General features: G+C 32.7%; 2 protein-coding genes across 17 annotated transcripts; one reads left to right on the plus strand and one right to left on the minus strand.

Annotated features, from left to right (window-relative positions):
• The first annotated feature begins 237 nt into the window (after positions 1–237).
• Positions 238–6,853, plus strand: LOC107918050 (uroporphyrinogen decarboxylase 1, chloroplastic). 15 transcript variants are annotated; one of them, XR_005909211.1, is made up of 9 exons: positions 238–398; positions 505–659; positions 1,289–1,753; positions 1,876–2,160; positions 2,864–3,099; positions 3,647–3,825; positions 5,216–5,354; positions 5,634–5,928; positions 6,137–6,853. XR_005909211.1 is itself a non-coding variant. In XM_041086875.1 (8 exons), exons 3-7 carry the CDS (start codon positions 1,423–1,425, stop codon positions 3,813–3,815), a joined length of 927 nt encoding a protein of 308 aa, XP_040942809.1. In that variant the 5' UTR covers positions 239–398; positions 505–659; positions 1,289–1,422; the 3' UTR covers positions 3,816–3,825; positions 5,216–6,493. The 15 variants fall into 15 exon arrangements, 5 of the variants coding, with proteins under 5 accessions (XP_016703039.2, XP_016703036.2, XP_040942809.1 ...); XR_005909215.1 differs by having other exon boundaries at positions 239–398; positions 1,289–1,446; positions 1,541–1,753; positions 5,634–6,493; XR_005909212.1 differs by having other exon boundaries at positions 3,647–5,928; positions 6,137–6,252; positions 6,345–6,493.
• Positions 6,854–11,522: 4,669 nt separating this feature from the next.
• LOC107917034 (protein LIGHT-DEPENDENT SHORT HYPOCOTYLS 10) lies at positions 11,523–13,755 on the minus strand. 2 transcript variants are annotated; one of them, XM_041086876.1, is made up of 2 exons: positions 12,952–13,755; positions 11,523–11,889 (listed from the first exon to the last, which is right to left on the minus strand). In XM_041086876.1, exon 1 carries the CDS (start codon positions 13,554–13,556, stop codon positions 12,975–12,977), a length of 582 nt encoding a protein of 193 aa, XP_040942810.1. In that variant the 5' UTR covers positions 13,557–13,755; the 3' UTR covers positions 11,523–11,889; positions 12,952–12,974. The 2 variants fall into 2 exon arrangements, with proteins under 2 accessions (XP_040942810.1, XP_040942811.1); XM_041086877.1 differs by having other exon boundaries at positions 12,965–13,699.
• Between the last annotated feature and the right edge of the window lie 743 nt (positions 13,756–14,498).

Genomic DNA, 14,498 nt, shown 5'->3' on the forward strand with positions numbered 1-14,498 from the left:
ATTTTAGTATTAGTTAAATATATAAATTCTTTAACAGATTTAACCTTAATTTTAACATTTTTATTCAAATTAGAATTAAATAAAATTTTAAGCCTATTAGGCCCGGACCTAGCAAACTGGCATTTAGAAATTGATAGTGTGACTCGCGGATCCAAAACCTGAAAACACATATTTACTTCAAAACAGATTGTAGGGATCTGATTTATCCAATATCCTGAGGTGGCAAGATCACAAGCATCAATTTAGCTTACTAATAACAAAGTCAAACTATCGATTTCTTTTCAACGATCAGAAAACAGATTGCAGAACTTCCGCCAAACTCCAAAGTTGTGTGTCGCAAATTCTCCTCATAAACAAAAAGGAAAAAAAAGAAAAATGAGCTTCTTTACACTAAGAAGGTCAAAATCCCATTTCAGTTAGAAAATAGGATATTTGGATTTCAACTTCCTTTTAGAATTTATTTTTTCTAATTTTGTTCTACTTCTTCTTCTACTTTTCATGCAGTGCTTGCGGTTCCTTGGGAGTTCAATCCTCAAGCTTGACAGTTCAGTTGGGTTTCCACTCTAATGAAAATAATAATTTCCTTGGAGCTTTTGTTTCATCTCCTAAAAGAACGAAAATTAAGAAGTTTTCTATAGCTTGCTCTTCTACTACTACTGGTAAAGTTCATTTCATCTCTTTGGTTTTCTTTTTAGTTTAGTTTTCTGGATTTCTTTTGTTTTGGGTTGATTTAAAGTGGCTTCTGGTTGGTTATTTATTAGATTTTTTTTGGGTAATTTTGGGTGTTCAGTGATAAAAAGGTTGTAATTTTAGGAGAATTTGGTCAGAAGCTAGGATTGGCACCTTATGAGTGAAATGGGGTCAATTAAAACGCTCTACGTGGATCATGAAGACTGTTTGTTCTGAAAATGCAAACTTGGTTGGAAGATAAGGCCAGGCCGTGGTTGAAATTGATTACATTCGTTTAAAGTTATGTTTTTGAGTCGTGTAATAATTGAAGCATGGATTGGGATTTATATGCCTTGGTTTTAGGATGTAAAAATTCGCTACAAGCTTTAGTATCCAATTGTATAATGATGAAAATTTACAATCTTTTATTTATTTATTTTTAAATAGATGATATCATGATAATATGCTGAATGGTGTTAGTTATAAAATCCATGAACTTCCGTGGTATTAACTAATCAAGATGATGAATTTGAGATCCCTTTCTGTAACCTGTACAAATTTGACTAGTATTTCTCCTTGCTAGTGAAAAATTCATTTTTGCAATTATGTTGTACGCCAGGAACGGCAAGAACATTCTTGTCTTTGGACTTTAGAGATGCAATCAACCTATGCTTTTTATCTCCATTCATCTTTTCTTTTATATACATTATTGGTTAAAGCTGCAAGAGGAGAGCCTGTAAGTCGGCCTCCTGCATGGATGATGCGCCAGGCAGGAAGGTATATGTCTGTTTACAGAAAGCTTGCAGAGAAACATCCATCCTTCAGAGAGAGATCCGAGACAACTGATCTCATTGTGGAAATTTCTTTGCAGCCTTGGGAAGCTTTCCGCCCTGATGGAGTGATAATTTTCTCCGATATACTTACTCCACTGCCTGCATTTGGTGTCCTGTTTGACATTGAAGAAGTAAGGGGTCCTGTCATTCAGTCCCCGATTTGCTCTGAGGATTGCTTGAAGGCATTGCACCCTATTGACCTGGAGAAACTACATTTTGTTGGGGATTCCCTTAAGATTTTGCGCCAGGAGGTGATTTGTCTGTTTTAATAGCATGCATTGTATAGACAATGTCTTAGTAATATACAAATTTTATAATTGCCAAATTTCTTTTTCTTTCCTTTTTTATTTTTTATAAGTTCTTTTTTACGTAGGTTGGAGATCACGCTGCGGTGCTGGGTTTTGTTGGAGCACCATGGACAATTGCAACATATATAGTAGAAGGAGGTACAACCCGCACTTACACAACCGTAAAGAGTATGTGCCACACAGCACCAAATTTATTGAGGGCCCTTCTTTCTCATTTAACAAAAGCAATATCTGAATACATTATTTACCAAGTGGAGTCTGGAGCACATTGCATACAAATATTTGATTCATGGGGTGGGCAACTACCACCTGATATGTGGGAGCAGTGGTCAAAGCCTTACATAACAGAGGTACTTTGGAACTTGGTTGGATAAAGCATCATTATATTGCCTTACTGAATCATTCTCACCTTGTTGCTTAGAAATTGCAGAGCTAATTATTTTTGTCATAAAGCTAATGAAACGGTGCACGAAATGAGTAGAACAGTTGTCTTATATTTTGCCTTGACTGTTAGTTCTGTTGTTAATTTGCCAATGTGGCTATTATTGAACTATTTATGTTACTTCAGGCTCTGTTTGGATTGCTGTCTCTCTACTAACTTTTTACTTCCTGAAAAATTTGTATAAGAAACAAAATCATATTTCCCTAAAATGAGTGAACGACTAAAATGTAAAGCCAATCAAGTATATCATTTGATATAGAAGTGCAAGAATGAATTTTCTCATCCATGAAAGTTAATTTTTTTTTTTCTTCAAAAGATTGTTTCCTGTGAACCTAAAAATTTATTTTGCTTTTTGGTTCTAGCAAAAAGCAGCTAGCAAAGCCATACAAGGTTTAAGAATTTTGAAAATTAATTTATTTTAACGAAGAACTCTGCATTTTATAAATTATATAGAAAAAGGAGGAGACAGAGACATTAGCTCAGACTCTCTTCTATTACCAACCAGCAATCGACTCCTATTGAGTGGGTTGAGAAAATTTGCCTTAGATAACATATTTCTATACCTTTTAATGTCTATATTGTACTCATTTGTTGGATATCTAAAATTGCAGATTGTGAGCATGGTACAGAATAAGTGCCCTAAGATACCTCTTGTTCTCTACATTAATGGAAATGGTGGCCTCCTTGAGCGCATGAAAGGCACTGGGGTTGATGTGATTGGACTTGACTGGACAGTTGATATGGCTGATGGAAGGAAGCGGTTGGGTAATGATATCTGTGTCCAGGGCATTGTTGACCCTGCTTACTTGTTTTCTCCACTTCCAGCTGTAACGGAGGAAATCCAAAGGTTTTTCACATCCATTGAACTTTGTGTTTGAATTCCCTTATTATATTGCCAACTTTTATCTATATTTTAAGGTAGATTCTTGTTTCTTTTGTTGCTAATATTATGGGCACACACACACAAAGGCCACTTGACTAATATAAGATGGTTCGGTAGATTTATCATGTTGGAGCAGGTCACTAGGAGGGCGCCCTTATTCCTAGAAGTGGTAGTTCAAATTGTCTCCCCCGGTAGTCCCCACCAGCCACCAAATAAAAAAAGGGGGGAAATGGGTCGTAAAGAATGCCATTTTCAATTTAAATTACTTGGATTTATTCTTGCTAAAGTTTTGTACCTAACTTGAGGACTCAATTTCTAATCCTGTGTGCCTGACCAACTATTGACTTAAGGAATACTTATGAATATGTATGATGGTATATTCAAAGGCATTCAAATGACAATGTAAGAAAGTCAGTCACATTTAAATCCTGATTTTCTGTTTCTTTGTTAAATATAACTTAAATATGCTTCTAATTGGTCCAGTTGTTTAAACTAGCATTCTATTTTTCAGGGTTCTTAAGTGTGCAGGACCATGTGGGCACATTCTTAATTTGGGTCATGGCGTTCTCGTTGGGACTCCTGAAGAAGCTGTTGCACATTTCTTTGAAGTCACAAAAAGCTTAAAATACGAGAGTTCATCTCAAAATCATGCCATGGAGGAATCTAAATTGTTAGTTTGAGACCATTATGGTTAGTCTAGATCCTGAGGTTTTTTCTATAAATTGGCCCTTTGGTTTAAATTCACATCTTATCCTTGAATCACAACCTCATGATGTCAAATCAACTTGCATTTTGCAAAAGGGGTTGATTGGCGTTTGGCTCTTGTACATGCTTGTGGTTTAGTCAGATAGGTATATTTATTGTGCTAGTTATTAAATGTTAGGAATGAATAAATATCCTGATTTTTTGTTGTACATTTGAACCCTATGCATGTTCTAGTGCTTTGTTCAAGCTTTTTGCCCTTTTACCTGGTTGGTAGAGGATATGAACTGCAGGGAGGTTCAAAAGCTTTGTAGTGACTAGTAAAAACATGCCCTAAAAGGACATTTTGACCATAACCAAGTATTCATATCCGTAATGAATTGATTCTTTGATCTTATCAGCATAATGCTACCTGACCCCAGCTATTTGATAGATTGAGTTCTTTTGATTAGCTGAAAATAAGACTTGTGAAACTGCCATACAGGACATTTCTCTAATATGGTTGACTGCTTTAACCAACTCAGTAAACAAAATAATCTTGCGATAGCTCTATATATTTTAGCTTGGAAAATATGTATGCGTCTATGTATTCATGGGCCTATTAGTGAGATATATCTTTCTATAGATGTTTGAGTGATATTCTTTTTGTAACTTTTAAGATGGCATATGTATATGTTAATGTCTTTGTGTTTGTGTTTGTTTGAGCCTGCTGGCTTCTTTGAATTTACTTTTATAGATGGTTTCTAGTGAAACTCAGATTTTGTTAGAGATGATCAATTAATTATTAGCATTGACTGGTCTGGCCCCTTGAGAGGAATGCATCACATTATGCATGGACATGCATTAAGTGGAGATATCACCATAACAATGGAAGAAACAATTTTATTGAAATCTGATAAATATAGCATCAAGTTTATTTTTCCCCTTATTTCTTCAAGATTCTAAAATTCAAGGCACTGTTCCAGAGGTTTTTTTAAAATTATTTTTAATTTAAAATAGATAAGCAATGTTAAGTCAATAGGATACTAAATTTTGCTTTAAGTTCTTTTCTTCATATTGTCTACTTATTATTGCAGCTAAGATGCAATCCAACTGGGTTAAGTTTCCACTTTATATGCGAGCTTATCAGTTCTTGTGGATCTTCATATCATGGTTTCTCTAATGTTTTTTGTTTGTGTCTTGCTTTAATATGCTAGTTGTCCTCAATAATGTATTACCATTTTGAAGTTTTTATTGTATTTGTAATGTAGTTACCACTGTTTCATGTCATTTTCTGGTCGGGTTACTCTTCATATGAATAGATTAATATTTTACTAGCAGCTGACTGTAGATGCAGAAAACTATTTTATTTCTTCCTAGTAAGTGATTTTTCATGCAGATTTTGCTCCAAAATTGACACACCTCCAAGAGAATATTTGAGCTGAGGCCCTTCCTGCAAAAGGAATGTAGGTAGCAATGGTTTTGTCTTCCCTACTTCGAATTTTCTATCTGGGAGTGTGAAAGCTCTCTTTCTGCAGGTTTGCTCATAAATTTCTACTAAGCTACTAGTTTTAAACAGTGAAGTTAACCTGAAGTAAAGGTCATTCAGAATTCCGTAAGTTTTACTGCCTTTTGCATGCTTGATTAATAGCAAATGGCTGAAAGAGAGAAGTGAAGTTACTATGATGATTGGGGGTATGGAGTCCATGGCAAGAACTTTTTTTTTTCAATGAATCCATAACAAGGTTACTTGAGAAAGAGCAGTCTTTCTATGTACAGCAAGGCTTGAGGCTTCTAAAAAATCTCCTTTTCTGCAGCACAAAGGGAGCGGACTGCAAGAATATGCTAGAATATGGACTGCATCGAAGTGTTCTGAAATGTGAAAATATCATGGTTGATTTAGTTGTTTCTTGTTGAGATTCTGCGCACAATGAATTAGTGCATATTACAAGCTCGTTCCCATTGGATAAATGCTCAATTTGGGCCACCTAAACCTTTGAGGCTCTGCTCTCATAAAGATCAAATTTTCAAAGTGGTCAAGTAAAGATTAAGCCTTCCTGCTTATATAGGCATCAAACTTTGTCAGAGTTGCAAATAAGAATTGGGCCTAAGGTTTGTTGTAATTATTTTGTATTTCTTTAGTTATATGGTGTGAAAAGATAAACTATATATGCTTTACGTAGTTTCATGGTTATTGAACATAATAGTATTGTAATATATATTTTATTGGTCATTATGTGTAGAATGGTTGTTTGAGTATGTCCAAAAAGATTTGGTCGTTCTTTAACTACTTTAAAAGGTTTGATCTTTATGTGAGCAGGCTTTGAAAGAGCCTAAATTGGCATATAGCCTATCCCATTTCAGGAGCCAAAATCTTGAAGTCAGTGGAACTAAAGTGCACCTAACTTATAGGAGAATAACAATCAATATGAGTAGGTAAGCAACTCAGCACAGAATGGGACGTGAGATTTAATGCGTTTTGATCATGTATTCTTTCAAATATCTGCCTGAACAATGTCATTCCTTAGTGCAAGGGGCAATTCCTTCCTGGTTTTGAGAGATGAAATAGTTCAACGTCTTATGAGAACTGCCTGAATGATAATTGTTCCTAAATGAAGAAAGATCCATGTTTTTCTTGTGATATAATTGGATGCAACAGGCCAGTTCTTTGGAGTTATTTTCTTGACTATTAATATAGATTGATGTCTTCTCATAATAGTTGCTCAATTTGAACTCTAATTTCTGACTCTTGGCTGAAAAAGTAGAATATTGGTTGATTAACAAAATGGCTTTGCGATGTTTCCTGGTTCCTCTAGAAGCTGATTCAAGACTTTGAATCCAGAAATGATCTCCACTTTTGACATCAAAACCTGCTCTATTGAACCTGCAGCAGGCGAGTATTCCCTAATGTAACAAACCCATCCCCTGAGCAGAAATGCCACTCACTTTTTGTATCTATCTGCAACTATGATTGTTGATTGTAGAGATTCAGCTCCCTAGCTTCAATATATGTGTTTTGAGAAGTAATTGAGATAAATGCAAATTCTTGAGCCATTTCTTATTAGTTTAAGCAGCAAGGAAAGTGTTGGTTTATCCTAAAATAAACACCTTAATTTTCTTCAGGTGATTTGAGCTTAAAGAACCCGTTTTTGGTTGGTATTTGCACTATGGGAAGTTAAACTACTAAATAATTCTTTGTTGGCATCCCAAGAATCAGAATTCGATCCTCGTAATTGTCATTCCTTTCCCCCAAAAATATGGCTGCTTTGTTGGAACATAAAATTGAATAATTAATAGAAACTTGTATTTTGCTTCCTTGATATATGTATATATATACCCACACTACCATTATTATCTTTCATTTTCATGGAGTCAAGCCATCTTAATCCCTTGTCCATCAACAGCATTATAGAAAGTCTGATTAAATTATTGGTTTGAAACCTGCTGCAACAGTGCAACTTTAAGAGCCCTTCAAAAAACCTGCCATATGACTAGGACAAAGGTAGGGTCTTTGAAAAAGAAATGGAGTGGGAGGGAATTGCATTCTTTTACCTATTTGTTTTAGAATACTATGAAATGAGTTTTAGGGCATTTTTTTAACTTTCTTGGAGAAGAAGAAAGGTTTGAGGTTGAAATATATCTTTTCATCTTTCAGATACTATTGAAGATCTTGTTTGTATATGCTTTCCGTATTTAAAATATATTATGGGGACACGCTTTAAGCGAGACAGATTTTCTAGTGATTGGATAATATCTTTAGTAAATCTATTAATGATTATTTTATCATAAAAGAATCTTATAAATAGATGATATATTTTAAAAGTAGCTCTTTAAAATAAAAAATAAAATAATATCTTTATTAGTCAAATCATATCTTTCTTATCTCGTCTGTCAGAAAGAGAATCTGAAACGATATAAAGATAAAAGACAAATTTCTTGACAATAATCATTCAAGAGCATTATTATGTGATTTTTAAGTTTGAATCCAACTATTTACAAATAATGCTGTCAAAACTAAATTAAATTTTAGAACATTGATTTCTCATATCTTGTAAGACACTTTAAATAGCCTTGAATGAACTAATTAGACAAGAATTTTAGCAATATTTTTTTTAATACGAATCCTATTACTATTTATACTCCCAACCCTTAAAACGAAAGATAATAAGTACTTAAAGTGTGTTGAAATCCAAATCCTTCCGATTATTGCAACAATAATGGTATCAATTGAAATAATACTCAGTTCGTAAGAATTTTAACAATTCTATTTAAGTATCAATACAGATTTCTTTCTTTGAAGCAGATCAGTAACATTTATGAAGTTCACCCATAACTAGTTGTAAACATTAATTACACTTCCCATAGCCTACAATGATTCTATATGTCTATATAAGTATTTGCATTTACTTTCGAACTTTGCTTAGAAAGAAAGATAGAAAGGAGTGAAGATGAAGACTTTGTTAATAAAATAGTTAGATTAACTACTCTCCATCCTTTCTTCTTTCCCTCCTAAGTGTTGCAATTTCTGCAACATGGGAACATATATGCATACAAGAAAAATGCATACAATATTTAAAGAGAAATTTGAGGCAAGGGAATAGATTAAGCAAATGAATGTACACTTCTTAATTCTAGCACTGAACAAAAGAACAAACAGATAAAAGAGTTAGATTTATTGAAGGTATGATATTTTATGCAGCATTTTTCACGCTTGTATTTGCTCCTTCTGATAATATCATAGTTCTCATTGTACCATTGATTTGATCCATGGTTTAGTGCTATGACTATATTCCATTTTCAAGTACTTTCACCCTAATGGAGCATTTGATTTTTTGAAAATAACATGAAAGCCAATACCCAATCCCTTTTCCTCCCCCTACCCCCCATTCCCTATTTTTATGATACTTGTCTAATCGCTGGCCTGTTTGACAGAACATTTTGGAGCAAAAAATGCAAGCCAAGTTGCAAGTGTGCTGTCAATGTTCTATGGATTTTGCATCTAATACACATACACACACACACACACACACACATATCATGTTTCTTCAGCAAATTCATGAAGAAATTTGTATAGAATAAGGTGTCATTAGTGTTAGGGATGCCCCCCACTTTTTGCTAGTGCTGAGAATTGAAGCAAATGTAACATCCTTAATGCATAGGCATTGGCTAAAAAGATGCTGCTATAATGACTGCAAAGAAATATCTATCTGAAAGTCCAAACTGCAGTCTACAAATCAAGATAACTTCATCTTCCTAGTACAATCTGAGAGACATCCAATGTTTGTGGCTGTGAAATACCATTGAACTAGCCTAGAATAATGGTTAGGTACACATCAGATTGATAGAAAGCAACTTAACTGGTTTACTTGAACTGTATGGGAAAGAAAATTCAAAGTTTTAACTCCGCAGATTCATGTAATCACATTTAAGAGACGATATCAAACATGTTTGAGATTCAAATCTTAGAATCTACAACCCTTTTTCCTATTCCCACACCCTCCTTTCTAAAAGAATGAAAGAGAAATTATACCATAGTCTTATGATGATAAGTAATGAGACAACTCTATAATGTAGCTATATATGTTCACCAATTTCTTTCCATGGCCCCTCAAGGCATATCAGTCTCTCCTGGTTCTAAGGAAATTGCTTTTTTTCAAGTTGCATTAGGTTATTGCAGTTTCTGTCTCTAAACTTTGTCAATAATTGTCAGCAGAACTTTTTATTGACTTGATTTTTTTTCCTTTTTTGCTATCACTTCAAGAATCTTTACTTTGCATATATTTTCCAACTTTGATAATTGTACATTATATTCTCAATGTCCCACCTTTAGTATATCAAATTTCCTTGAAATTTAATTCCTAGTACATGTATAGTTTTTTTATATGATTGACTGAAGTTGATCAGATATGATACATGTACCATGATGTTATTTCTTTTTTTCTTAGCATTTTATAATGATTACCATTTACTTATCTTTCTAAAATGGGGGCCATGGTGTTTGCAATAATTAATTCTAAACTAGGTATTTATAAATTTTGGAACTATTTCTTAATTAGGTATGTAGGACAAATAAACAATCAATACTCTTAATCATTAAAGTATTTCCATACTTGTATTCACCATATCAATTCAAATTTTAGTTTGTACATAAAGAGGTTCATTTTTTATTTTCTTACACTTTCTAGAGTTTGACACTAATGTTCATAGACCTACAAGTTTTATGGTTGATTAATTTAGAATGTTTTCACCCCAAATTATCATATATGATTAGTTCTCAACTCATTTATGATGCTATATGTTATGAATACAATGAAAAATTGAAAGGAATGGTAACATGTTCATAAAGGTTGATCATCTTATACTTAAAAGAACAAAAATGAGAGGTAAAGATCATACTCATCATGAGTGCAAAAACATAGAAAATGGTATGCAGAGTTTAATTTATTCCTCTAGATAGGAAAATAATTAATAGGAGGTGCTTATATATATATATAGTAAGTGTTATGATCAATCTATGAGGTCTCTCAAAATTGTTGCTTAGTGTGTCTCTAAAAAAGATTTGAACCCACCTCACAATAGGTAAATGAGTGTACTCTATTGAATGTATATCAATTTATCTACTTGATGACGTGAATTTAAATCTTTGGAGATATATTTAAAAGTTACGAAATTTTGAAAGACCTATAAATATCTAAAAGAAAGAAAATAATTTTAACTTATATTATCACAACTCAATTCATATTACGTAAATTGATTCGAGTCATGATAAATTTTAAAATCCATATGGAAATATGCTGGACAAAAGAAAAAGGAAATATATGTCCTATTTAATACTCTATCCATTGATAGAAAAATAATTTAATACTCTTCCATAAAAAAACAATATTGCTCTCTCTATCTATCTATATATTCAATCTAATAATTTAATATATATATATAATAATTATAATACTCTATCTATATCTATATATTCAATCCAAAAATTTAATATATATATATATAGACATGGAAATTTCCAGATGGGAGGACTCCCACCTCATAAAGAGAGGTATAAGCATTACAAAAACCACATGAAGTGTTGTTTTCTTGAAAACATCAGAAAAAAAAATGGCCATTGCAGATGAACTAAAGCTAGTTAAGGAGCTTGAAATGGATGGGTTTTGCACTTTAAAGTTCAAAATGGTGGGAATTAAGAGAAATTTGATCATTGAGTGAAGGATGGAACATTAAACACAGTAATTACTAGCTTATGTAATTTTTTATTAACCCTGAAGAGGGATCCAATGATGCACTGTATAAATCAAAGAACATTATGAAGATGTGGGACAAGATATTTAAGTGGGGGAATGGAAACTATGAAATAGGAAAAGAAAATATTTTAAAAAAAGGGTCTCCAATAATCTTATATTATTTTGACTCCCATGACCCTTCAAATCCTAATATTTAAAACACAACTCATGGAATTAACATGCCTAATTGCTCATGCTATAATTTTATATTCATACATATTTGGTATATTATTATTTGTACCTTCCAGTGATAATCTAGACTAAAGATAATTGTATATATATATATATAGGTCCTAGAGAGCTAAGCACTTTTCATGTAATAATTTAATGTGCAATGTACCATCCTCCTAGTCCTAGATGTTGAAGAAGATCCCCTTATATACAAAATCATAAAAAGAAAATTTGGAACAGTTGAAGTACAAAATTATTGTAGTCATTTGCATCATCAAAATATACATATACCTGGAGAATAGTTTCATGTGACAAACTTGACTGCATTTAACAAAATACTAATTAACTTGACTTGAAATAGAAAAGAAAATATAAAATATAAAAATAAGAACAAAAATAAAAATAAAAAGCAACTTACCCTCTTCAACTCCAGTTTATATATATATTTATATATATATTGCCCCCATTTCCTGCTTTGATTCTCATTTAAAAACAATAAACACAGTGCTGATAAACTAGCTATCTACCAATATCTTGATGAAGGAGCTTTGGCCATGATGATTTGTAGCAGTAGCAAACTGATTCAATACTCTTGGAATTTTTATTTTAGGACCTGAAAAACAAAATGAAATTATTCAAAACATTGGGGGGTTTTTGAGCTAATTTGAAAGGATATGATAGTGAAATTTTGTTAATGATTTGAGGCAATTTCATGATCATAGATAAGCATAATTATGATGCTTTTGCAGAGGGTTTTTTTTTCCTTTCTTTTTTTTTTGTCATATTGCTTGACACTAATATTAGCTGCAGAGCATTTATGGGTTATAAAATAGAGAAACAATTAGCACTTTTATGATACAGACAAAAGAAAATCTGATTCTGGTCGATTGCATATAGAATTATCATCAAAGAAAAAGACATTCATATAATGGCAAGTTAAATTATAAGATAAAAAAAATGGTGCTATTATTAATATAATTATTATAAATCTAATAGATTTTAATCTTATTATATATCCAGTGTAGGATATCTTAGTGATAGCTTATTTATCCCCAGCAAAAGAACAAAGACAATGAGCAAGCATTTTGGGTTTATCCTATTGTCCTTAGATCTTCAATCATGAAATTTTGTTAAGATTATAAAAAGGACATTAATATATATACATATATTATATTTAAAGTGTTATGGCCATTAATGGAGAGCACAAGTTAGTGCAGAATCCTAAAAGCTTGAAAATGGGAAATTATATTAAATTTACAATACCATTAAAACTATACAGATTTTTGCATGTAAGTGAGATTTTTTAAGGCGAAATTTCTGTATGTTGAAAGCAAACAATGTCTGTTATTCATATTTATTATATTTTGTCTTTCTTAAAACAAAGCTACTATACAAATTAGGGTTTTGAAGCACTAGGGTTTATAGCTTTATATTATCAATGGAAAAAGAACTTTAAAATGTTTGGACTGAATGCCAAAGTTTTATACAGGCTTTTTCAATATTTTTCTTCCTATAAAGTGATAATTAAAGCTTATTTAATGTATTAATTACAGTAAACTTCAATCATTTTTCTTGTATTTGGATGTTTATGGATAACAGTAGAACAGATCTTGTACTGTAACTAAGCTAATATGACTTATGATGAAAGGGAAAATGAGTAAATTAATTTAATTACCACTATTTAATACCAAGAAGAAATCAAGGTTGCTGAATGGGGAAGCTTGTTGAGCTAACTTCAGTAGCCTTCAATGGATTCCGCTTCTTCTTCTTCTTCTTATAAGGGATTCCCCGAGCTTTCGCTTGTGAGTCCCTCACTTCACGAAGGTAAATCCGAATAGCTCCGCTCGCGAAAGGGTTGGTCTCCGGCAAACCGCCATTCTCTTCGTAAGCAGCTCGGAGTCGACCGATGAGAGCGTCGAGACTACCCCAAGCTTGTCTAAGAGGACATGTACATGGCCCCGGCGGCTCCGGTTGCCCGAAGAACACGCAACCTTGTAAGTGCACCTTAGTCTTACCGAACTGATCGAGATAACGAAGGAATTCAAGGACATGATTAGCGTTACACTGAGAAAGTGCAACCGGTGGCCTTTGGTTCCTTAAGTACTGACCAAACGTGTTCCAATCCCGTCTCTTCTGCGACTCGTACCTGCTCAACGGCGGTGGATTCCGCTGATCACCCCCACCAACACCACCAACACCACCAACAACAGCACCAACAGCAACAGCAGCCGGTCCCGAAGAACCTTCAGCTATTTCTTTCCCTTTGTTAATTGACATCATTGTATCTGTCTACACAAAGAAGAAGGAAAAAAAGAAAAGAAAAGGAAAGAAAATTTGCAGGGAAGATAGGGAAATGAAGATCACATCAATGGAGCTAATTGAAGGGACAAGCAATGGGGCCTATGAAAGTGCTTTAGTTCTTCTTTTTCTAGCTATCACAATATTTTCTTCCTTTAATCGTACAATTAGCATTAACTATGCTTTTTTTAAAAAAAATTTTCTATATATTTATAATTATGCTTCCATCATCCAAGCAATCATTATAGACTACATTAGTCTAATTACCACTAAGTTTTAAAATTTCTGACCTGTTCTTTTCTTTTTTTTACCTTGAATTAAATTAACCCTAGTTAGAATTTAGTTGATTAATAAGAAATTTTCCAATTTTGGACCTTACCAAAAATTACACTCCATAGAATCTATAATCTTAGAGAATATATAGGATCATAAGATGATAAAAGGTTGCATTAATTATATTCTCCCATCACCCTGCAACCTTTACTTTGATCAACGAAAATTTTATTTACTATAGTCTTAATTCGATTGGTATGGGTAATATTGCTAGTGTAGGAGAACGTGAGTTCGAGTACGTTGAAACACATTATCATCCTATTTATGGGTTTAAGAGGGGTTATGAGTAGTTCTAAGCATTGTAACCTGCACTTTTATTCTTGTGGGTTTTTATATAAATAAATTCTTTAGTCAATAATGTTATCTTATTAATTATCATGTACATGTATATATTGTTGCTTTTTAAGATTTGATCTATAAATTAAGAAATAAATTAATCCATTTGGTATTTGTGGAATTAATATTGGCTGCCCTTTTTTGTATTTCATGACTTAGTACACTTTAGGTCAAGTCAGATAACTTTATTTAGTAGAACTTTTTACAACCACTGTTTCATTAAAAAATTTTGTTTATTTTTATCTTTTCCAACTC

Source organism: Gossypium hirsutum, chromosome D01, assembly GCF_007990345.1.
Source record: "Gossypium hirsutum isolate 1008001.06 chromosome D01, Gossypium_hirsutum_v2.1, whole genome shotgun sequence".
NCBI lineage: Eukaryota > Viridiplantae > Streptophyta > Magnoliopsida > Malvales > Malvaceae > Gossypium > Gossypium hirsutum.